General features: G+C 54.7%; 1 protein-coding gene across 1 annotated transcript in view; it reads right to left on the bottom strand.

Annotated features, from left to right (window-relative positions):
• The window catches only part of CAPN15 (calpain 15), a 47,244-nt gene extending 27,927 nt beyond the window's left edge, over positions 1 to 19,317 (bottom strand). Inside the window, exon 1 of the mRNA XM_074158643.1 lies at positions 19,142 to 19,317. Within this exon, the coding sequence (XP_074014744.1) occupies positions 19,142 to 19,317 (176 nt within the window). The remainder of the gene's footprint in view (positions 1 to 19,141) is intronic.
• Positions 19,318 to 24,454: the final 5,137 nt, after the last annotated feature.

Genomic DNA, 24,454 nt, shown 5'->3' with positions numbered 1-24,454 from the left:
CAACAAGCTCCCCACCCCTGCAGATTAGCCACAGGAATCCCTGCTCAGAGACAACAGGATGGGGACATCTTCATACCAATGATGACCTACAATGCTTGGTTGTGAAGAGTGGGAGGGATGGCCAGAAGAACTCAAAGCGTAAGGATTTCAGATGAAATGTGGGAGGGAATGGAGTAGAGGACATCTCTTAGGATGTCTCATGTCTGGAGAGCATGGCGTGGGACAGGATTGAGGAGCTGTGGGTGATGCTCCATGAACAGCTCCACCTCACGCTCACAGCCAGCGCCACCAGCTCAGCTCCAAAAGCTCCCTGTGCTTTCAGAGAGTGAATTAAATCCTTTCTTCCCAGGATGAAAAGGAAATTCAAAGCTATTTGCTGCCTTTGAGGCCTGAAAGGCGAAATGCTGCTGTTGGAGGAGCCATACAAGGCTGGAGGGGACCATCTACACCCTCACGTGGCCCTGCAGGGGCTGTGGGGCGGTGGGAGCTATCACAACGCAGGCGCAACCATGGGGAAGGAGGTGTGAGGATGTTCCCGAGCCCATCTCTCGTCTCACCAGTTCCCAGCCCTGCCCATAACCAGCTGCACGGGGCAGGCCGCTATTTGCTTGAGAAACAGCCAGCTTTTTCCCTAAATTCTGCCTTTAAAGAAATAAATCAAGGCATAGCTCCAAGGTACAATTAGGAAAAAACCAACAGTCGTCAAGAGCTCGGTACCATTTGGGCTGGAGGCAGAGAGAAAGACTCGTCTTTCCCTGAGGTCTGAGACTAATGAGAGCGGGTAGAAGCAGAGCCCTCAGCCTCCTCCTCCTCTCCTGGGGCTTTAACTTGGCCATTGTCCCTGCTCCTGGCAGAGCTGCTGCTGGGTGCTCTTCCTGCCAACGAGGAAACTTCTCGGGGCCCAAAACCCACGCTCTGCAGTGGCACCATTCCCCTGTCCCACTGTCCCAGACCACGCTGTGCCCTCCCCATAGCTGCCACCCACGCTCAGGACACCACGGGCAGGACCTTGTGCCAGCACCGTGATGCATCGCCAGCGGCTGTCAGGCTCTCTTCAGGGTGATTAACTGGCCTTAACGAAGAGCTAAGCCAGTCCTGTGCCTGAGGAAAGCAGCTCACGCTTAACGACCCCGCCAACAAGCTTTGCGCTGATCTGCAGAAAGGAAGAAAGGTTGCCAAGGGACAGGGGAAGAGAGAGGAACTCTGGCAACTCCTGACATCCCTGGAGCCCATCCGAGTCGGCCAAGCCACAGCCGAGCCCGTGGTCGGATCAGGGCATGGTGATCAGGCCACCGCAGCCACACTACAAATGTCACCTGGCAGCAAGGGGAAAGGCGAGGATGGAGGTTCCTCCCAGAGCCAATGCCACCAACCAGCAAGCCCTGCTATCTCTCAATGGGCTTGAGCAGCTCCTTTGGTGCCAGGAGACCAGAAGGCAGAGGGCAAACCTGAATGTCCTACTTCAGGAACTATGTCTGCAACCCCTCCGGAGAGCACCGATGCCAAAGGAGGATCTCAACGCGCAGAGCAGAAGCCCAGGGTGATGTCCCAGATGAGATGGGTGTAGGAGTTTGCACACACACGCTCACTCTTTCCACTGAGTCCTTGCCTCCACACAGACCTTTCAAGTAGACTCACATTGACTGCCAGATCCTGGAAAAAACATGACCGAAGGCTCAGTGCAGCAGAAGAATTCAAGAATTTAATGTTTTGCTGCCCTGGAGCCACGTCCCTCCACATTTTACCGACCTGGGGTGCGTGGTCACCTGGGCTGCTGGCCCGCATGGAGAGCGGGGGCTTTCAACAGCAATCAACCCCACCAACCTCACAGATAGCTCCAGCTTTCCCCACTCCGGGATCATCCGCACCTTCTCCAGCTCCGTTCCCAGGTTACGTCAGGTCAAGCAGATGAATGCAAGACTGCACAGAATTTGTTGCTGCATCAGCTGCGGGCTCGGGTGTCTGTCGCCGCGCTGCAGCCAGCAGGCTCTGCTCTCCTCGCAGGGGGAGGAAGAGGAAGAAAGGGGGGAGAAGCCGCCTCAGGTGCTGTTCAGACTCGGAACCAGCATCTCCTCCACGCAAGAGGAGGAAGAAGCGATTTATTCTGACACACGGTGAAAGCCTGCAGCGGGGCTGGCCCTTTGTGTCAAAGCTGGTGTACCACAGGGAGGCTTACACGCCGGAGCGGAGAGGGGAGGGCACCAAGCAGTCAAGCCATATATGCATCACTCACACAGGGAGACGAGCAGCAACGCAGAAGGACCAGGCTGCAAAAGATACCTGCCTGCCCAGCTGGGGTTCTGGTGGCCAGCAAGCAGGTTGTGCGCTAGCCGACCATCGCAGCTTGTCCTCGGCACGGCACTTGGACACACACCTCTGGGCATAGCCCTCTCTAGGGGCTTCATGTCTCAGCACTTGGGCCCTGAAAGCAGGTGATTTGGGCACAAGAGCCTCTGGGATGAGACACAATGGTGTAGACACAGTGGAGCATCCTTGCCATCCAATGTGGCACAGGTGGGATGTCCGTATCTGCACCTTGAGTGAAGTTCAAGTTGGCTGTGGAGTGTACACAGTTCAGGAGGGCAGGAAATAAAACCTCTTAACTCGTAGGGGAGCTGTAATAAGAAGGATCCTGGGCTACATCAAAAGAAGCATGGCCAGCAAGGCGAGGGAGGTGATTCTCCCCCTCTGCTCTGCTCTGGGGAGACCCCATCTGGAGCACTGCGTCCAGCTCTGGAGTCCTCAGGACAGGAAGGACATGGAGCTGTTGGAGCGGGGCCAGAGGAGGCCACGGAGATGCTGGGAGGGCTAGAGCCCCTCTGCTGGGAGGACAGGCTGAGAGAGTTGGGGGGGGTCAGCCTGGAGAAGAGAAGGTGCCGGGGAGACCTTAGAGCCCCTTCCAGTCCCTCAAGGGGCTCCAGGAAAGCTGGGGAGGGACTCTGGATGAGGGAGGGGAGCCCTAGGAGGAGGGGGAAGGGTTTGACACTGAAAGAGGGGAGATGGAGATGAGATGTGGGGAAGAACTTCTTTGCTGTGAGGGTGGTGAGAGCCTGGCCCAGGTTGCCCAGAGAAGCTGTGGCTGCCCCATCCCTGGAGGGGTTCAAGGCCAGGTTGGAGGGGGCTTGGAGCAACCTGGTCTGGTGGGAGGTGTCCCTGCCCAGGGCAGGGGGTGGCACTGGATGGGCTTTAAGGTCCTTTCCAACCCAAACCATTCTATGATTCTGTGATACTAGGATGCCAGGTGTCCGTATTACCAAGAGAAGAGGCAGCAGCACAGAAGCCTCCTCTGGAAACAACATAACTGTACTGTCCAGTTGGTCTCCAGTGAATGCACAGCCATGGCTGTCTCCTCCTTAGCTTGTAAATCCTGCCTGCCTGCCAGATTCTTTCTTTCCACACAACCTCCTGGGAGATCTGGATAGAACTGGGAAAGACTTCCCCATTGCAGTCAAAGAAACACCACCAGCACCTCCAAGAACTAAGACTTGACGCCTGCACACACTTCTCCATGTGAATCTGTGCAGCCCTGTGCCTGCCACAGACAATGGTGCTTCCAAGAATCTTGGATTCTCCTCCCATGAGGCTTCTTATGGAGACAGGCACTGACAGACCACAGATCCTGCCCAACCATTAAGGCTAAGACAAGTCCAGAAACCAAACATGAATTCCTCAAGTCATGGCAACCGTCCTCTGAATTATTCCTACTTGCTAGTATAACGATTTCCAAACTTTTGGGTCAAACCAGAGCTGCTCCTTGCAAACAGCGATAACCGAGCGTGGGAGCTCACACTCGCCTGCATCCCAGACGGGAAAGCAGCTGGAGCCGCGTCTGAGTGCTGCCAACGGGAAGACGAAAGACTTTCAGAAACTCCTCTTTTTCCGCTGACACCGTCTTTATGGGCTCTTCTCTATGTACCCAGCTCCTTTAACTGCCAGTTTTCCACAGGTGGTGAAGCTCCAGATGCTCCTGGGAGGCTTTTCCAACTTTATTTATTCTATTTAAATAACAGGGGCATATGGTTTATTACAGCTATTAAAGGGTTTGTTTATGTACGTAGGAGGAATCTTAAAAGAACAAAACACATATCTGAGCCTGGGATTCAGAGAGCTACCAGGACCTATGAGCACCCAGACACTGGACACCAGCAGAGGAGCAGAGAACCACCTCTGTCTGCAAACATCAGCCCAAGGGCTGTGATGAGTTTCGAGCTCCTCACCTACATCACACGAGGTCCTGCACTGCTAGCGAGGAGATTCATACCAGCCCAGGAGACCACCAGGACTCCTGTTCCCTTCCCATAACAGCTGCCACCCCTTGAACAGGATGATGGTCCAATCTCCAAGACGTGGCCAGAGCCAGACATCAGGTTAAAGATGATCTAACCAGGTGCTGAAGCAGCTACACACGGTCCCTGGAAGCGCTGGATCAAGCTGTGGCTGCTCCCTCTACAGCCAGAGGAGCTGTGGCTAAGGCCAGACCCAGCATAGCCAGCACCACCTGCACACTGGAGCTCCGTGTCCCCTCCTACCCAGGTAGGTAGGTGCAACAGGGCTTACAGAGAGGGTCTTCATTACCCTAATTTCACTAACACATCACAGCAGGCCCTGGACATGAGTTGGGTTGGCCCAGCTGAAAAAAGGTATCATGCAACACAGCAGCTCAGCTTCTGTGGGGGAGGAAAGGAACCCACCAGGGAAGGCTGTCCCAGAAACCTACTGACGTGTCCTTCACTCCAGCTGCAGAAGCAGCAGCCATGGTACCATTGGAGGAGCTCAGAGACCGGAGCATGGCGATCCTTCAAATAAGCCTTCATCACCTTTTTCCAGGTCCCATTTGAAACAGGCCCCAGAGAATCACGGAATGGTTTGGGTTAGAAGAGACCTTAAAGCCCATCCAGTGCCACCTCCTGTCCTCGCCAGGGACACCTCCCACCAGACCAGGTTGCTCCAAGCCCCCTCCAACCTGGCCTTGAACCCCTCCAGGGATGGGGCAGCCACAGCTTCTCTGGGCAGTGGAGCACAGGCTGCTGTTTGGAGGAGGATCTAAGCATGGAGGAGCTGAGAAGAAGTCCTTTTGCTGCTACCAACCTGAGAAAGCGGGAAGGAAAGGAAGCACCGATGGGGATTTCTACGGTTGCATTTTACAAGAAAGACTTCCCCGCTCTCAGCAGGGAGGGAAGGAGGCGAGGAAAGGGGCAAGAAACTGAACTCATTAAGCTGCTCTCTCATCTGAGGAGCTGGGACAGCTTCAGCAAGGAGGGTGGACTCCTGGGACCAAAGGATGCTCGATTCCCCCCATTTAGCTGCCCACACCTGAGGTATGTTTGAACAATCACTTCAAAAGCAACCCCTGCAGAGGAAAGCCAGCTGGCTGAAGAAGCAGCTCTACTTGTTGTTTTCGTTTCTCTGCCTTTAAGCCAATTAAGGAATTTCTTTTTAAGTGAGGGTCCGTGGTCTACCTCAGAAGAGCCTGCGCTCCCTGGAGGACAGAGCAGGGCAAGGGTGAGGTGGCCGCCTGGAGTCAAAGCCCTGCAGAACCTTGACCGTGCTGCTCCTCTGCAAAACCCCCAGCTACTCCAAACCCCCAGAACCTCACTGGTTTTTAACACACTTCAGCAGCAGATGCCTCTCCCCTTTGCACCTTGGTTTTCTCACCGGTACATCACACAACAAGCAACTCTTGTTGACATCAGGCAGATCTATCCTCGCGTCTTTCAACACCTGCCCCGTGTTTTAAGAACCCAACGTGGAAAACACCTCTGAAGCTTCACAACCAGCCAAGAAGGGCATAAAACGAAGGCATGGCCTGTACTTTTCTTCTGCTCTCCTAACACCTGACCTCATTGCAGGGTGGGCCAAGCTCAAGCGTGGTGGGGAGGGGGATACAAACACAGATGGAGCACGCACCCAAGGAGACGGTACTGGCGGCTGGGAAACACGTTTGCCAGGACAAACGGCTCCTGGGGTGGGACTGTGCAGAGAGATCCCTTGGGTGAATCAAAGGGCATAGACTTTGCCCTTCACACACCGCACAGGGCTATTTTCTGTTCCTGCGTGCAGGGCAGTTTGGAAGTACAGATCCGGATGAAGACCACCTTCTATTATCTTCAAGAACAGAAAACAACTTCAGATGTCACACACCTGAACAACAGCGTTTGTAACTTATGCCAGCACCCCTCACACCACACCACTTTCCAACACACCCGGTGCTAGCACTAGGGGCTGGGGTCAGAGAAGAATTTTCCTGTTTCCCAGGACTAAAGAGATGTGGGACTAAGGCTAAACATGCTGTGGTAACTGGGAAGAGCCAGGAAAATGGGGCCACGGAGATGCTGGGAGGGCTGGAGCCCCTCTGCTCTGAGGACAGGCTGAGAGAGTTGGGGGGGTTCAGCCTGGAGAAGACAAGGCTCCGGGGAGACCTCAGAGCCCCTTCCAGTCCCTCAAGGGGCTCCAGGAAAGCTGGGGAGGGACTCTGGATGAGGGAGGGGAGCCCTAGGAGGAGGGGGAAGGGTTTGACACTGAAAGAGGGGAGATGGAGATGAGATGTGGGGAAGAACTTCTTTGCTGTGAGGGTGGTGAGAGCCTGGCCCAGGTTGCCCAGAGAAGCTGTGGCTGCCCCATCCCTGGAGGGGTTCAAGGCCAGGTTGGAGGGGGCTTGGAGCAACCTGGTCTGGTGGGAGGTGTCCCTGCCCAGGGCAGGGGGTGTGACTGGGTGGGCTTTAAGGTCCCTTCCAACCCAAACCATTCCATGATTCTATGACAAAACCTGATGGGACTGTAAACCAGGCACTCTCAGGACTCACCTTACTCCCAGTGCAACCTCCCTCTCATGTGGGGAGGCTGAAAGAGGAGATTTACTGGTGGCCACCAACCCGAATTACTGTTCAGCTATGATTTATGCTGCAATTTGCAGTGCTGTTAAAATAAAATTGGAAGAGTGGTGGGGGAAGAGAAAGAGAGAAGGATGAAGAAGGGAGGGAGGGGAAATGGATCAGGAGCAGAATCCAAAGCTGTCTGTTCCCATCTCTCACATCTCCATTGAATAAATCACCCTGTATTTCCAGCTGCTGCGCTCCAGCCTTCGGTTCCTGCAATGCTGATGCCTGGGCTCACTTCACGGGGGGGGCACACACTGGGTACGGTTAATAAAAACCTGTCCTTCTCCACAGCAGTGGAAGCGTCAGGCTCAATAAATACAGCAGGTAGAGAATGGCACGAAAAGTCCAGGGCATGTGCAGGCTGGTGGCTGCTCCCAGAACTTCTGGACCACAGCCACCAAGGCTCCAAATGACAGGAGAAGGGACACCCTCACCCCAAATGTCATAGAATGGTTCAAGTTGGAAGGGACCGTAAAGCCCATCCAGTGCCACCCCCTGCCCTGGGCAGGGACACCTCCCACCACACCAGGTTGCTCCAAGCTCCCTCCAACCTGGCCTTGAACCCCTCCAGGGATGGGGCAGCCACAGCTTCTCTGGGCAACCTGGGCCAGGCTCTTACCACCCTCACACCAAAGAAGTTCTTCCCCACATCTCATCTCCATCTCCCCTCTTTCAGTGTCAAACCCTTCCCCCTCCTCCTAGGGCTCCCCTCCCTCATCCAGAGTCCCTCCCCAGCTTTCCTGGAGCCCCTTGAGGGACTGGAAGGGGCTCTGAGGTCTCCCCTTGTCTTCTCCAGGCTGAACCCCCCCAGCTCTCTCAGCCTGTCATCCCCTGCCTTCTGCCTTCTCATTCCAGCACTGGTTAAACACCATTCTTACCCGCCGAGGTCAGAAGTGAGCTAAATTATGGCCTGTTCCTCCAGGAGCTTCCCAGCTCTGCACACTAGATCTGCAGAAAGAGGGCTGAAGTCACGGATCAATATCCCTACGTGCGAAGAGCCACAGGATTCCCCCCAGAAGACCTCCACTGACCCCTTCCATGAGGAGAAGGCAAGGAAAGGGCATAGCACCTTGGAGCTCTCAAGGAATCCTGGCTCTGCTCTGCAGGACTGGATGCCGATATATAACCTTCAAAAAAATCGAAAGCAAGACCTCTTTAGTGAACTCAAACGGAATAGCTTCCTCTTGACATTAGAGGAGCTCACCCCGCCTCGAGCCAGTTCCTCTTTCCTGCGCTGCCGAAACCATGGAGGAAATTCAGAATTACATCCAAGGAGACTTTGGTCTTTCACCACCTCAGCATCCCTGCTCTTTACACAAAGAGCCAGGCCAGCCTTGAGGATTCATGTCTCACTACAGAAAATACCAGAGGGCAAATTAACGAGAGGCCAAAACATTGATCCAAACAGACATTGGTGAGCTCTCCAGTCCTGCTACTGAAGCACCTTCTCGTGGTGCTCCAGTCAGCAATCGAGCCATGGTTCTTCTGGCAAGGGAGACGATGGGATCCAGTGCAGAGGCTGAGTCCCACCAAGAGCAACGGATCCGTTTGTGTGTGTGCAGCTGACCTATAAAGATCACTTACTTCTCCTTCTCATCTGCCTGAACTTTAGAGGGGACAATTACCAAGTTCCCAAGAAGCTCAGTGGGATAAACCACGCTGATCGCGCTGTGGTTGGGCTGTGAATGCTTCCTCTCACACAGCCGACCGGCCATTTTCATTTCCTTGCACTGATGGCTCCTTGGACAGTCCTGGGCCAATCTTCAGTACCACTGTGTGCATGTCAAACACTCCTGGATGTGCAGAGCCAACCCAGACCTGTGCCCTCTGTGCCACAGCCACCAGCAAGATGGGTCCTTCAGCGCACTGTCATCCCCCCCAGCCCAAAACCCTCCCCTGCACCTTCCTGCCCCACTGGCCCCAAGAGCAACGTGGCAATCAGCAGCCCCTTGAGGCCACCCGGGACAGCTGCAATGTCACAGGAGATCACCCATTGGCAATCCAAGGAGCTCCAGGAGGACATTCTTTGCTGTGAGGGTGGTGAGAGCCTGGCCCAGGTTGCCCAGAGAAGCTGTGGTTGCCCCATCCCTGGAGGGGTTCAAGGCCAGTCTGGATGGGGCTTGGAGCAACCTGGTGTGGTGGGAGGTGTCCCTGCCCAGGGCAGGGGGTGGCACTGGATGGGCTGTAAGGTCCCTTCCAACCCAAACCAGTCTGTGATTCTATGACACAAGAGCATTGCACCACTTCTGAATCCCACCACTGCAATAAACAAAGGTTCAGCACAGGAACCCACCCTCAGATTCAGTTGTGCACTTTGATAAACGGTGGCTATTGGGTTCCTCTGGCTTCTCAGAGGATTTGGTGGGTTACATGGGGCTGGGAGGGCCAGGAGCAGAGCAGAATGATGCTGTGTTGAGCCACAGGGCCATCCAGCTCCCTAACCTGCTCCTTCTGTTCATGCCTCAAGCTCTAGAGCTCCTGCCACCTTAACTGAGCCAGCAACACATCTGGCTGGCTCCTCCGGCAGTTAATCAGGCAGTAATTACCAGGGAAGCCCCTACGAGTTATACTGTACCCTGGAGGCCTCTGGACGGGGTAATTCAGCCTGTACCACTGTTTACTGCCTCATAAAGATGACACATACTTAAGTTAGTGCTTTGACAGCTGGAATCCAGAGGATGCTCCTGGCTTCAGCACGTGCGATTAACCCTCACGTGTCCACAGAGAAGCATCCTGCCACCAGGGCAATCCTCTAACAGCTCAGCGTCCCTTCCCTGCGGCAGAACACAGCCCTTCCTACCAAGGAGGACACATCCTGCTCTCATTGAAAGCTCCTGAACCTCTGCATAGAATCATAGAATGGTTTGGGTTGGAAGGGATCTTAAAGACCATCGAGTTCCAACCCCCCTGCCCTGGGCAGGGACACCTCCCACCAGACCAGGTTGCTCAAAGTCCCGTCCAGCCTGGTCTTGAAGTCCCTTCTCCAAGTTCCACGCAGCTGCTGGGTAACCTCAGCACACACACTCCTCAAGGACAGCCTGAAGGACGTCACTGTCAACCTACAGACGTGGGACAGAGAGGAGACAGCGCACGTGCCCTGCCTGCAGCAGACTGAAACGCTGCACAAGACAGATGGGGGCTGTCAGCTGCTGTATGCTCCCCACCGTGTCACTACAGTCCCTCCAACGCCGGCACTGGGAGAGCCAGTGCCCACCCCAGCACATCCAAAGGACGCCAAGCATCTAAACATTTGCTGTAGGAAAAGACCACCCAAGGAAAACAGGCCAGGCTTTGCCAGGAGATTCTCTGGGGGGGTTGTGTGAAGCAATGATGTACCCAACGCACGTCACCGCGCGTGCCATGGAGGTTGCTGGGCAAAAAACCCAGCATTGGGCTGTTCGGGGCCACCAGCTGCAAGCCTGCAGCTCCTGGGAAAAAAATTTCTTCCACATTTCAGAATCACAGAATGATACGGGGTTGGAAGGGACCTCTGGAGATCATCCAGTCCAGCCCCCTGCCAGAGCAGGTCCACCCAGAGTAGGTTGCACAGGAACGTGTCCAGGCGGGGTTTGAATGTCTCCAGAGACAAGAGACTCCACCACCTCTCTGGGCAGCCTCTTCCAGGGCTCTGACACCCTCAAAGTAAAGAAGTTCCTCCTCATGTTTAGATGGAACTTCCTGTGTTCCAGTTTGTGCCCGTTCCCTTTGTCCTGTCACTGGGCACCACTGAAAAAAGACTGGCCCCATCCTCCTGACACCCACCCTTTAAGTATTTATAGGCATTGATCAGATCCCCCCTCAGCCTTCTCTTCTCCAGACTAAAAAGACCCAAGTCCCTCAGCCTCTCCTCAGCAGAGAGATGCTCCAGGCCCCTCATCATCTTTGTAGCCCTCTGCTGTACCCTCTCCAGCAGTTCCCTGTCTTTCTTGAACTGGGGAACCAGTTGAACCCAGAACTGGTCCCAGTGCTCCAGATGGGGCCTCCCCAGGGCAGAGCAGAGGGGCAGGATGACCTCCCTTGACCTGCTGGCCACGCTCTTCTTGATGCAGCCCAGGATGTCATTGGCCTTCTTGGCCACAAGGGCACATTGCTGCCTCATGGGCATCCTGTTGTCCACCAGAACTCCCAGGTCTTTTTCTACAGAGCTGCTCTCCAAGTGTTTGCACGTTTGTCCCTCCCCACAGACGGACACCCCAGCTGCGGGGTAAGGCAGCGGGAGAGGCCCTGGCTCCTCAGCAGGGAAGGTTATAGAGGACCCGTTTGCTACAACTGGTGGCACAATCTTATGAGAAGGTCCATAGGGCAGGTGCCAGCCACCACCAGGGTTCTGAATAATAGGTGTCTCCTCCTTGGTGGCCCAAGGAATCAGGGGAAAAAAATACATGTACCTACACACATACCTCTATCTATCTATAGTTTCACTTTTCCAAGGTCTGCAGGTTAAAATCGGGTTAGAATGAGAGATCCTGCTTGCGTCCACCTTCTCCCCACTCCACAGCTGGGGAACACTTTAGAAGGGCAGGGTATATGGACATCCCATCCCCTCCACCCCACAAGGTGGCAAGAGCCGGCCTCCCAACATCTTCTTTTGCTCTTGTCAATCTGCCACGCTTCAAATTGGAGCCAAGGTGGCCAATGGTCTCCTGGGGGGCATTAACATAAGCGTGGCCAGCAGGTCCAGGGAGGTCATCCTCTCCCTCTGCTCTGCCCTGGTGAGGCCACAGCTGGAGCACTGGGTCCAGTGCTGGGCCACCTGGTTCTAGGACAGCGAACTGCTGGAGAGAGTCCAGTGGAGGCTACGAAGATGATGAGGGACTGGAGCATCTCTCTGCTGAGGAAAGGCTGGGAGCCCTGGGGCTGTTCAGCTGGAGAAGAGCAGACTGTGAGGGGACCTCATTGATGCTGAGCAATAGCTAAAGGGCAGGTGGCAAGACGATGGGGCCAGGCTCTTCTCAGTGGTGCCCGGGGACATGACAAGGGGCAACAGATACAAGCTGGAACATGGGAAATTCCATCTAAACATGAGGAAAAACTTCTTTGCTTTGAGGGTGGCAGAGCCCTGGAAGACGGTGCCCAGAGAGGGGGATGAGTCTCTGTCTCTGGAGACATTCAAACCCGCCTGGACGCATCCAACCTGCTCTGGGTGGACCTGCTCTGGCAGGGGGTTGGAGGAGATGATCTCCAGAGGTCCCTTCCAACCCCGACCGTTCTGTGATGCTCTGAAACGCAAGAGCCCAGCTCTACAAGCGATACTGCTCCGAGCGCTGGGAGCAGCGGGGCTGGAACCCGAGCGTCTGGAGCCTGAGCCGAGCCGAGCTGAGCTCTGCACCGCTCTGGGCAAGGGCAGGCCAGGCCCCTCCGGCTCCCCACAACCTGCCCACTTGGCAGCCTCTAAGCACCCGCAGCCCAACCCCTCATCCTCGCCCCACGCGCTGCCCCCACTCTCCTGCTGATCGTCCCACTGCCATCCAGAAGGGCTGCGGGCAGCGTTCACACTTCACTTCCAGCTTCCTTCTGCTTTGAATGTCCTGCTGCAGCCTCCTAAGTGCCATCTGTAACGCAGGAGCAGCTTCCTTCTCTTCAGGTCAGTTCTTCGCACCTCCTCACGGTGACCTCCAGCACCTGCCCCTGGCAGGGATCCAGCGACGCTTGTGGGCACGGATGCTGGGAGACGCGCGGGCTGCGTTACCGGTGCCTTGGCAGCACCAGGCGGAGCGGGAAGACTGGGAGACACGGCAAGAAGCACGGGAAGGCACCCAATTCAAATAAAAGCCCGGGGCAGTTTGTTGAGGAGAGCGGCTGATATAAGGCACAGCTCCCCACGGGGGGCGGGGGGGTGTGGATCCCTGGGCAGGGACAGAGAGACGCAGCCCCAGTTTCCTTAATGCAAACAGCATCAAACCGCAGCTCATCTGTGCTCCTTGGACAACTACCCTTCTGTTCGTGGCAGCCCCGCGCCGGGGGGGCTGTTTCACCCGAGGGAACAAAGGGCTGCAGAGGGTTTGCTCCGTACGCGCTCCCCTCCGTCTCCTCCACGCACCGGCACCCGCCTCCAGCCCAGACGCATCAACGCAGCCTTTGAGAGCCATGGCTCACAGCGGCGGGCAAAGGGAGACTGTGGTCCTGTGTGTCTTCTCCTCCCCACCCGCACCCTGGGCTGCATCCCCAGCAGCATGGCCAGCAGGGCGAAGGGGGGGATTCTGCCCCTCTGCTCTGCTCTGGGGAGACCCCCCCCAGCGCTGCCTCCAGCTCTGGGGCCACCAACAGCAGAAGGACACGGAGCTGTTGGAGCGGGGCCAGAGGAGGCCACGGAGATGCTGGGAGGGCTGGAGCCCCTCTGCTGGGAGGACAGGCTGAGAGAGTTGGGGGGGTTCAGCCTGGAGAAGAAAAGGCTCCAGGGAGACCTTCGAGCCCCTTCCAGTCCCTCAAGGGGCTCCAGGAAAGCTGGGGAGGGACTCTGGATGAGGGAGGGGAGCCCTAGGAGGAGGGGGAAGGGTTTGACACTGAAAGAGGGGAGATTGAGATGAGATGTGGGGAAGAACTTCTTTGCTGTGAGGGTGGTGAGAGCCTGGCCCAGGTTGCCCAGAGAAGCTGTGGCTGCCCCATCCCTGGAGGGGTTCAAGGCCAGGTTGGAGGGGGCTTGGAGCAACCTGGTCTGGTGGGGGGTGTCCCTGCCCAGGGCAGGGGGTGGCACTGGATGGGCTGTAAGGTCCCTTCCAACCCAAACCATTCCATGATTCTATGATTCATGCAGAATGGCATCCTGAGGGCACCAAAGCAAAATTACTCAATTACCCCATTTCTGCACTTGGAGAAGGACCTGAACCTACGTCTCTAGGAGCAAAAGTACTTGGCTACCGCAGTGTCAGGAGTGCCCCAGACCCAGGTAAAGGTGCTGCTCTCCTTTCTTAGGGTTGGTACTATTGACGGGACAGGTCCACTCTATTCTCCATGTGACAGCAACACTCCAGACAAGGGCTTCAGGCATTTCTGTTCAGATTTTAGCCGACCCCGCTGGGTAAGACGAACGCACAAGCTCTGATTGACTCCCTGCCCTGGATTTTGCCCTCTCCTTGGAGAGGGTAAGCGGGCAGGATCACCCTGTTACCCACAATTGTGGGAAGTGAAGTTGGGGAAGGCTGGGGGGCAGAGGGGGAAGCAAAGGGAGAATTTTTTGGGGTACCTATCAATAACTTCATTCTCCGCTACTCTGTACCACCCTCCAAGTTCTTCACAGCCCCAGAGCTATAAAGTAGCCCAAATGTAAACACCTGAGAGGCTTTGTGAGTGAGGGGGCTGCTGGAGCAGCCAGCACAGAAAGCAGATGGGCAGGACTGGATGAAACCCCACCCCACACTGCCAACTCCTTGGCACCACACGCTTTCTTGAGCAAGACATCGTTCCAGCTGCCGCGTGCCTTGGTGAGAACTGGCCAGAAAACAGTTAAAAGCCCGATGTTCCCATCAAGCAGGTATCCACGACAACCCGCAGCATCATTTTGCTACCAAATCTCAGCTGATTCTTGGGATTCCAAGCCACGATGCTGATTCTTGGGATTCCAAGCCACGACACTTCCAGAGGGAGCACAACCCACACAGGGACGTGACCACCTCACTGCAGCACCTGAGGAACAGGAGCTCCCCTCCAGTACGATGAACAGGCGCCAAGGATGATGTTAGTGCCCCTGTGGTTTGGAAGAGTGATCTCCTTCTCCCTCCTCATCCCTCGTCTGTGGATATAGGGTCAGAGGAGATTTTGGTTATCCACAGCTTTTCCACAGTCTCTGTTCTTCACATGGAGGCTTGGGAGGGGAGTTGGACCAGCTCGACCCCAGAGGTCCCTTCCAACCTCAACCAGTCTGTGATTCTTGCAAGGTGCAAAATCAACTCTCTGAGAACATCCAAATCCAAGCAATTTGCTGATAAAAACGGGGAACTGTGCCTGTCCCAGCCCACGGCCCCAGCGCTCTCGGGGTAACCATAGTCCAAAGAGCACCGACACCGGCCCACCGCTGTCAGACCTCCTGAGGCTGATGCCCGACCTGAGATCCGATGACAGAAACCAGAAGCAGGAAACCCTGCAGTGTCACCTGATGCTTTACCAGTAGCTTTTCTTCCCAGACGTCTCGCTTCTCCTCTTCCCCAAGAAGAAACATCCTCCAGACGCCACTTCTGCTTATGCCACGCTCCGAGGTGAAGTGCCCCAACGCTGCACCACCACGTCCCCCCTCCATACGGCTCCCTGCCACCACCGGTATGCCAGTGTCCCCATATTCACATCTCCACCAGCCTCATGGTGGCTCAAAGCCCCCGAGACAGGACTGGGTGATGCTACCCAGCCGTTTTGACTTGCTTTTTCCCCCCCCCACATTTAAGCCACGGGGTTCACAAACACACCAAGGTCACAGGTGCTCGCTCTGGGTTTCTCTCCAGAATTAAGTGGCGGTTCTGGAGAGCTGGGGGGATATCAGCAAGTGCCCTCCCATCAGCTGCCAACAACAAAAGCAGGTCTCCTCACTTCCTTCTAAAAGCGGAAGGATTTATATATTTTTAGCATTTAAAAATAAAGAGTCTGTTCCTGCCTCCACAGCCATTGAGGCCCAGAGGTATTTCATTCTGAAGAGGCTTTTATAGAAAAATACAAAGCCTTTGCAGAATGCTGCGGGGAACCCCAGCAAATGCATATTCTCTGGAAAAGGAAGGAGCTCAGAGAGCTTCAGCCAAACTGAATGGTGGGCAGAGACGCTTCGATTCAGCCACACGGATCTTGCAACACTTTCCCCCCAAAACCTCTCCTGAGCAGAGCTAACTCAAGCAATTCTCAGTGCTATGAACCCTTCACAAGACATCCAAAGCACTCTGAAACCTAGGTATCCTCCCAGCCCAGTGCCGAGACACCACCAAAAGAGCCACAAGAACCCAGCAGGTCCAGCAGGGAAGAGCCCCATCTCTCTGATGGTCCCATCAAGATCCTGCTCATCTCTGGGTCCCATCAAGAATTTGACCAGGACAGGACCCTGTTGTCCCTCTTTATGAATGCTGGGGAATGAAGAGCGGGTGAGCAGAAACACCCCCTTAAATCTCACCTGGGAGACAGTTCAGTGCCCTAATTCCCTCCTCACACCTTACAGATGTGGAAGGATGGACACTGAAGAGCTGCCACCACCACTTCCAGCAGGAGAAGCGACCGTGAGCCCACAGCTCCCAAACCATTCAACTGCAGCAGCAGCAGCAACTGAGATACGTCCTACCACCAGCACCTGGACTTGTGGCCCTGTATCTTGCTGCTCTCAGCTTCATGAAGGGTTTGGTTTGTGAGGAAGCTCGGCCGTGATGGGTCTGGAGGCTCAGCTCAACGCTCTCATCCAACAACAGCCCAGGCCAAACACCTTTAAGCGTAAGAGCAAGGAGAAGCCCAAGGGGACTTCTAACTAAGCCAGAACTTGTCTGGCTACACCCTGCTACCAAGGATGTATTTAAAAGCAAGATCTTTGCCCCAAGCAGAGATTTCAGCAATAAGATCCCTCTAAAAAACACGCACGGAACACTCGGTTCCTTTAGTCTGTAAGCAGCTATGTCCTCCTGGCATGCTGGGGAAGGTGGGGATGTGCTCCTGTTTAAAAGGTGGGATGCTGACACATAGAAAGAGACCATCCAGAAGAGACCAGGGACTCAAATCTGGCAGTTACAAGTCTACTGCTTCTACCAGTAAGGCCCTTTTTCTTCTCCCTCCTGTCTACCTGGCTTCAGCACACAGGGAACTGGGACCACCAGCCTCATCCAGGCAACAGGAGACACCACAGCCTCCTCTCAGCTTCTAGAATCTCAAAAGCCAAACAGCACAGATTATTCCCACCCCACCGTGAGGGAAGCCTCCCTCAATTCCCCCACCAAGTACAGCCCAAAGTCACTCATGAGGTACTTGCTTCCCTGTTTTCCTGCCAAGAAAGGTCTGCGCTCGTCCCTGAGGCGTGAGACAGACCTGAGCAGGCCTGGCTCCGTGCCACGCTCGAGCAGCCAAAGCATTATCAGCTCTGAAGGCGGTCGCAGGCAGGGACAGGAAACCAGCAGGAAAAGCAAAGTCTATCCCAGAACTCCTGTCCAGCCCCAAATTGACTCCCCGCTACTCCGCTTCCTTCCTGCCCCACACAGCTCCGGGGATGAGGATATTCAGAGGCAGGGCTCCCTGCCCTGACTCGTTCTAGCGACTTAATTTTTTTAAAGGAATATATTTATCTGTTCCTCTCTGGAAACCAACCGTCCGCTGCTGCTTCTTCCCCCTGATGTTTCACCCGTCTCGCCATGGGAACGGCGGGTGCTTTGATGCCTGACAGCCCGGCTGATCTCAGCAGGTCTTTTGAACCCACTTCCATAATCGCTGCCTAAAGTGAGTTCTTCCCACGCAATTCACTGCTCCGTGAATCACGGCCAGTGATTTTCCTGTCTCCAGGAGCCATGCGGCACTCAGCCGGGATGAGTTCTCCTCGCCCTTTAGCAGGGGAAATACATGATTATCAGAAGAACCACTCCTGTCCTAACAGGACACCGGCTTTATCTGCACCGAGACCGGCAGTTCCTGTTCTTGCCCCGACATCCGCTCCTCCGCGAAGGCTGGTTGTTCAGGAAATTTATTTCCAGGTGTCAAGATTTCACTTCGTTTCTCAAGCTCCTCCAAGCTACAGACTTCAAATCACGAGTCTCGGCTGGCACTCATGAGGCTGCGGAGACACAACCTTTTCAGTGCCCGGTGCCAGCTTTGCCCTGGAAGCTCCTAAACCTCGGTGGTGGTTGTGTACGGCCACACCAAGGTACTCATCTGTGAGCCATCAACACCTTCCCCAAATCTTCATGGCAACAGAGGGAAAACCAGCAGTCCAGAGGGAATAATCCCGCAGGAAGGACCCAGCTCTGGTGGCAGGGTCCCTCTAAACAAGAGGGGACAAACCTACACAGCACAGATCACCACCCAGAACCCCTGGACAGCCACAAACGTTGGTACACACAGCAACAGGCGCTGGGAACTGCACAAAATAGAGCTTTTAAAGGCCTCTGGGGCATTGCTCGGAACTCAAGTCTGTGACTGAGAGCAAAGACAACAGCTAATTGGTTTCACACGGTTACCAGCTCAACAAGGAGAGCCCAGACAGGGCTACGAAGGAGCCAAGCGGGAGGTCGCTTGCCCGGGAGCCTCCCGCAGTCGTGTCCCAGCCACCCTGAAGCAGACTCGCGGCGGCAGAAAAGTACAGAAAACGAGGACTACACGACAGATACGACACGACCATCACAGCAAACGCCTCCCGTGGAAAGCCACAACAGCTCGGGGAACACTCAGAAGCAAGCGGCTATTCCTAAAAGACTAGCGGCTCCAGACAGACTCGAGCGAGTACAAACACCCAGCCAGGCTGGAATCTACACAGAGCAGGCATTAGGCAAAGGCTCAAATATTATTAGCACAAAACACGGCAGCCTCTGCAGCCAGGCCCCCAGGCAAAGGATTTTTAGATGCTTTTGGCATACCTCTCAACCTGTCAGAGACCAAATGCAGGACACCAGCCCTCCAGCACGAAGAAAAATCCCTCACTTCAAGTGGCTGATGGGGAAGGGGATGATGGGGATGGGAATGATGATGGGGAAGGCGATGCCTCAGAGACACGTCCGAGGCGCTGATTTTATCGAGGAGGGATGGAAACGGAGGGTTGGAAACACTCAGCTCTTTTTCAGCATAATTGTTTTGGTGTGTTTTGGTGTGTCTCGTTCCCCTGGATCTGGTATTGAAAAGCATTTCGCTGCTTTTGCACGAAAACAGCTTTTCTTGCTCTTTTGAGTTCAGAAACTGTTGCTACTTATTGCCACCCAACCTGGAAGCACAATCCTCCGTCTGTGACACTGTGGTGGTTCAGGCTGACAGACACCCACAGTGCAGTGGGTTGGTTGGGAAGAAGAGAAGCCACAAGAACACGGCAAACTCGTTAAGGGAAGCGAGATCCCATTCCCAGGCAGCCACCTTCACCATTTAGGTGCGTGAGGAAGAGCTGGGATGAGTCCTGCAGTCCGTTCTGCAGGAGACATCAGCAGCCCTGTGACAAGGACATGGCGTCACCCAAATCAGGGGAAATTTGAGCTTTTATGCGGAATCGAACTGAGCCTCTGAATGAGAGGACCCGACACCCAAGAGGATGCAAAGCACCTTATTTCCCAAAGGCAGCGTCCCAGAGTCAAGCTGAGAGGTAAGCAGGTAAGCAGGCTCCTTCCCCTCCTCCTTACCTTCGCACCCGGTGGTGTAAATGCTGATGCTGCCGCGTTATAAGGGCACTTTCCCAAACGGGGCCACCGTGACTACTCCTATACCAGCTCACGGCTGGGTGCCCCGGGTAGGGCGCGCTAGTGAAGCCGTGGTCCGACTCCGTCTCTGCGGCCAGCGATGAGGCAGAGCTCCCCATGGTTCCCCCCTACCCCGGCCGCGCTGAGATTTATCCTAGGTTAGGTCCGAGCCGCGCTGAGATTTATCCTAGGTTAGGTCCAAGCCAGGGGCAGGGGCAGTTCGGGTGGAAGAGGCGAGGCGCCGCGGCATGGGCTGCTGTAAAGATCCCAACACACTGGAGAAAGGAAGGTCGGTTCTGATCAAGAGTTAAAAAACAAACAAACAAACAAAAGAGAAAGGGGAAAAAAAAAAAGGAAAGAAAAAGAGAGAAAGGTAAGGTGTGATTTAAGCAACAACCCTCCATCTTTAGAAGCCTATTCATGCACGCTCTGACCAGCATCCCCGTCCCAGCGCTCACTGGGATGGGAAGGGCCCTTTCACTGAATCCAGCTTTTGCTGCCTGGGGACGGGGAGTAGGGGAGCTGTAGAGGAGGCTCTCCCCAGTTAAGTGCTCCAGCTAGCAGAGGAAAGCACACCAGAGCCCAGCAGAGAGCCCTTGCCACCACGGGAAAGCGGCACAAAAGGGGACAAGCAGGTCTCGCTTAGAGCCCAAACCAGCAGCCCTCGGGAATGACACGCACACAGAGCTCCGAGAGCTCCAGGCTCTGACAGGGACACCGGGTTTTTGGCTACCTCAGCTACGAGGAGTACGATTTGATGGCTTGTACGCAGTGAGGAGATTTGATTGTTCTTGTTATGCAAAATAAAATATCCCTCTTTTCCTGTTCCCTGCTAACAGCCCTGTAAGGCTGCAAACACACAGACCGGGCAGCTGCACGAGTAGGTTTTCTGTGACAGAGCAATGAAATAATTTCTTTCAGCTCACACCGATTTTTAGCTGCTACTGAGCATCCCCCTCTACCCACAGAAGCAGGTTTGGGGCTTTGACCGTTCTTCCTTTTCTCCCTCTCTCTTTCCTACTTTTTTTTTTTTTTTTTTGAAGAATTTGTTCTTTGAGCATCCTCACAGTCAAACCACGTTTCCTGTCCTCTAGTATTTCAAGAAGTTTAAAGATCCCCGTCTCTCCTACAAGGAAAAAGGCACGGCAATCTGGATGCGAATAAGGAAGAAGGGATCGAGGGAACATTTAACAGAGCGAAGAAGAAGAAAGGAGGAAGAAAAAAAAAAAAAAAATTAGCCCAGCTGAGCTTATTCAATTACCCACCAGGATTTATAGATGAATGAACTGTAGAAAGACCTTTGCGAAGAAACTACTTTGTGCAGTAAAAAGGCTGAAACAAAGACTCCTAAAATACAGATTTTCAATCCCGGGATTGTTCTAAGGGATCAAGAAAAGCCTTGATAGATAACAGACCCTCGAATGCGGCCGCTCAAGGAGCCGGTGCAGTTTTGCTACGGTTTAATACCGGAATGAGCCCACATGAGGCCATTATTAGCTGGAGAACGTTAACTGCTCTGTCATGGTCTCTTCCCTGCAAAGCCCGGACTAACCAAATAAAACCGAAAAAAAAAGAACACAATTTTCCCTACGTGGATTTCCTCGTTGCAAACGCTCTGCCGAGCTGCCGTGCACCAGCCAAGGCATTTCCGAACTTCGCTTCCCACGACCTGCCCGACAGCAAGATTTCACTGATTTTTTTGCAGATCCAGCCCAAATGGATCCCTGGCGCTTCCCTTCTCATTTCCTGCTAATCAGGCAGTTGATTTGTAACAAATCTGATTTTCTGGCTAAATGAAAGCCACGCGATGTGAGGGGAAGAGTATTCCCAAGTATCGCCATCTCAAGTCTAACCAGAGACACCATTCGTCCCACACCTCCGGCGTCTTTGCCTTTTCCGCCGCATCCCTCCACGGCTACTCCGTAGCGAGCCCAGGCGTGGGGGATGCAGCCACGAGACCTGCTGGAAGAACAGACTCCATCTCTCACCTCAAGACTTGGGTTCTACCATGAGAAAGTAAATAAATAAAGGCGAGATGGGGAGAACCACAGCCCCGTGCAGTTCACCGCAGGCTGAGCTGAACAGAAGGCAGGATGCTCACTCAGTTTATAGCCTTTCTCCTCCCTCGAGCAGAGCTAAACTGATAAATAATGCAATTCCACAGGCTGGGTCGAGACCACTTCCGCAGTTGGAGAAAGCAGAACCCTTCGCTTCCTCCTCCAGACGGAAAGGCCAATTTTAGCTCACCAGAAGAGGCGAGAGACATGCCTGCTGCCCGCATCCCTGCCGGCTCCCAATGCCGTGCTCCTGCCTCGCTCCCTCCTCCTCCGCCAGGTCTGCACGGGGAGAGGAGAGGCCGGGAATCTCGTTTTAAAGCCCTGCGGTAAAACCCCAGGGTGGGTGGAGCTGGGGAGTGGAAGGGAGCTATAAATAGGTGGAGGATAACCCGGCTAAGTCGCAGTGATCTCCAAGACTGTCTGGTCTAAGTGGGCTGCTTGGCTGCGAGCGCTGCGTGAAATCGGATTTCTCCGGGCAAAGCAGTAAATCCTTTTCTTCAGGGTCACCCCTCGCACCAGGTGAGAGCAGCCCATAAACAATATTTGGGGGGGGCAGGGGGAAGAAGGGAACGTTGGCCCCAAGGAGGGTAGAGGGCGAACCTGTTTGAAACCAGGAGGAGCGTCAGAGGTGGATGCAAAGCACGCACGTGCTCGCCATGCGGGGCCAGAAACCGGCTTCGGCCAACGCTACGCAAATGAAGAGCCTGCAAGAAGTAAAGGTGAGAATGAAAACCGTACCCTGGCGAGGGACGGGGGCAGTTAAAGAAGCTGCAAAGAAGAAAAGCCCCTCTGGAAGCACCCAGCCTTATTTTTGAGGAGCTTCTCCCATCAGGCAGGGAGATGCCCCAGGAGATGCCCTGTGCGTTGCCCGAGCTCAAGCCGTGGAAGGGAAGCAAAATGCCAAGAACTCTTCTGTCTTGGCAGCAGGGAGCAGGATTTTCCTCCTAATTAATAAAGCACTGCTTCCGCCTATCTAATCAGGGGAGGAAGCAACAATGTGAACAGATTGAAGTGTCTTCAGAAGGGTGGATCTCACTCACAGCAATTAACAGTTAAGCACCTTAGCGAGATGCTGAGTTTGGATTTTGGGGTTTTTGCCCCTTGCAGCTGCAATAATTAATGGGTTTCAATCAACACTGTTTAACTGCTCCCAAAATAAATCCAGATTTGATCTTTCCACCTCCAGGCCGCTCGCACCCACTTACCCTGATCTGTTGGGACGTGATGCAGACCCTTCCCCAAACTGCCCCACCAGCACCCTGAGCAGCAGGAGCTTAGAGCGAGTTCAGGATGGCAAAGCTCTCCCATGGAGGTTCCTCCACAGCCTGGATGCTTCCAGATAAACCCTGTTCCTCACCACCAGTCAGCAGCACTGACCCTTTGGGCTCTTCTGTCACGCTACCCAGAGGGAAGCAGGCAGGAAGGGTGGGGAGCTGGGTCTGCCCAACCCCCTTTCCTTCCCTCTGGCTCCAAAGAAGGTTTGAAGAGAGTGAAAAAAAAAAAAAAAAAAAAAAGAAAAAAAAAAAGAGAAGAGAAGAAAAAACACTAGCCCAAGTGTTTCAACCCATCTAGGAAGCTGCAGGATCATCTTTTCCTAGGATCCTCCCCAAGCTCTTCCCTTTGGCAGGCAGCAGGAGGAAGAGACAGAGATCCCTGGAGCTGCTCCAGCCCATGAGGAAGCCAGCGAGGCAGACTGGCCCCAGTTGGTCCCATGTGCAGAAGATTCCTCCTTGTGCTGAGATATCCCCCACTCTCCTTTCCTTGTTAATTTATTCATCCGTGCAGCACAAGCCAGCTCAGCTCCTGCCGGAGTTTTCCAACCTCTCCCGGTTCTCAGCCTCCCAGACTTAGGGAGAAGACTCTGTCACTTCATTAGCTCATCTACTCTCCCAGCCTATAAATAAAGTCACCTCTGAGCTACTCCCTGGCTCCAGGGAAGATCCGGGAATGAAAACACAGACATCCCACACACCAGACAGCTCTTGATGGAGGTGCTGGGCCAGCAGCTGGCCCGGGAGAAGGCACAACCATGTACCTGGGGGAAAAAAATCCCTCAAAAGCTGTGCCCAGAGGAAGCCACAAGCAGGAGGCTTTCTTCTAGGATTGAAGCTGCAAGTCCCAGCCCTTCCCTTCCCTCTGCTGGGTGAACTCCCCTGCCTGGGGGCTATGACAGGCTGGGACCTGGTATCACCTCAACAGCGAAGGAGGAGCTCTCTGCTCTCGCCCACATGCAGTCTGCTGCTTGCAGGGAGAAACAAGAGTTCCTGAAGAGCTTTGGATGCCCAGGCCCCAAACACAGCCCTGGCAGGAGCTGCCTCCTCTCTGGGCACTGCAGGATGGAGCTCACACATCCTGAATGCAAAGCACTTCATCAGGGGCAGATGAGGGCAGCTGGAGGAGCTGTGGTTGGCTTGGGACATCAAGCTGGATGAGACCACTTCAGAGAATCATACCATGATTTGGGTTGGAAGGGACCTAAAAGCCCACCCAGTGCCATTCCCTGCCCTGGGCAGGGACACCTCCCACCACACCAGGTTGCTCCAAGCCCCCTCCAACCTGGCCTTGAACCCCTCCAGGGATGGGGCAGCCACAGCTTCTCTGGGCAACCTGGGCCAGGCTCTCACCACCCTCACAGCAAAGAAGTTCTTCCCCACATCTCAGCTCCATCTCCCCTCTTTCAGTGTCAAACCCTTCCCCCTCCTCCTATGGCTCCCCTCCCTGATCCAGAGTCCCTCCCCAGCTTTCCTGGAGCCCCTTGAGGGACTGGAAGGGGCTCCAAGGTCTCCCCGGAGCCTTCTCTTCTCCAGGCTGAACCCTCCCAACTCTCTCAGTCTGTCACTTCATCCGTCATAAAGACATGGCCCTCTACTTAACCTTGCCACCATGCACAGGAGAAGATCTCCCCACCCACCACCGAAGGAGACACACACTCAGGGGGTCCAGGGTAAGCAGGGAACATTGTGCAGGGACAGGTAAGGTCCACAGCATGAGACATGTCAGCGCAGGGGGATTACAGAGTCCCAGAGGAGGTCAGTCAGGCACAGGATAACTGAAGACGGATGCAGAGTGGAGGCCTGATGGGCTGCCATGCCAACCACACTGGGAAGAGAAGCTCAAGCATTTGTGTGCACAGCAGTGATGGACAGCGGGGTCCCAGCCCCACACGGCAGCGTGGCAGGACCCGAGGACGTGCAAAGCC

Source organism: Numenius arquata, chromosome 14, assembly GCF_964106895.1.
Source record: "Numenius arquata chromosome 14, bNumArq3.hap1.1, whole genome shotgun sequence".
Lineage (NCBI taxonomy): Eukaryota > Metazoa > Chordata > Aves > Charadriiformes > Scolopacidae > Numenius > Numenius arquata.
The sequence above is the reverse complement of the archived record's forward strand: the minus strand, read 5'-3'. Positions and strand labels throughout refer to the sequence as shown.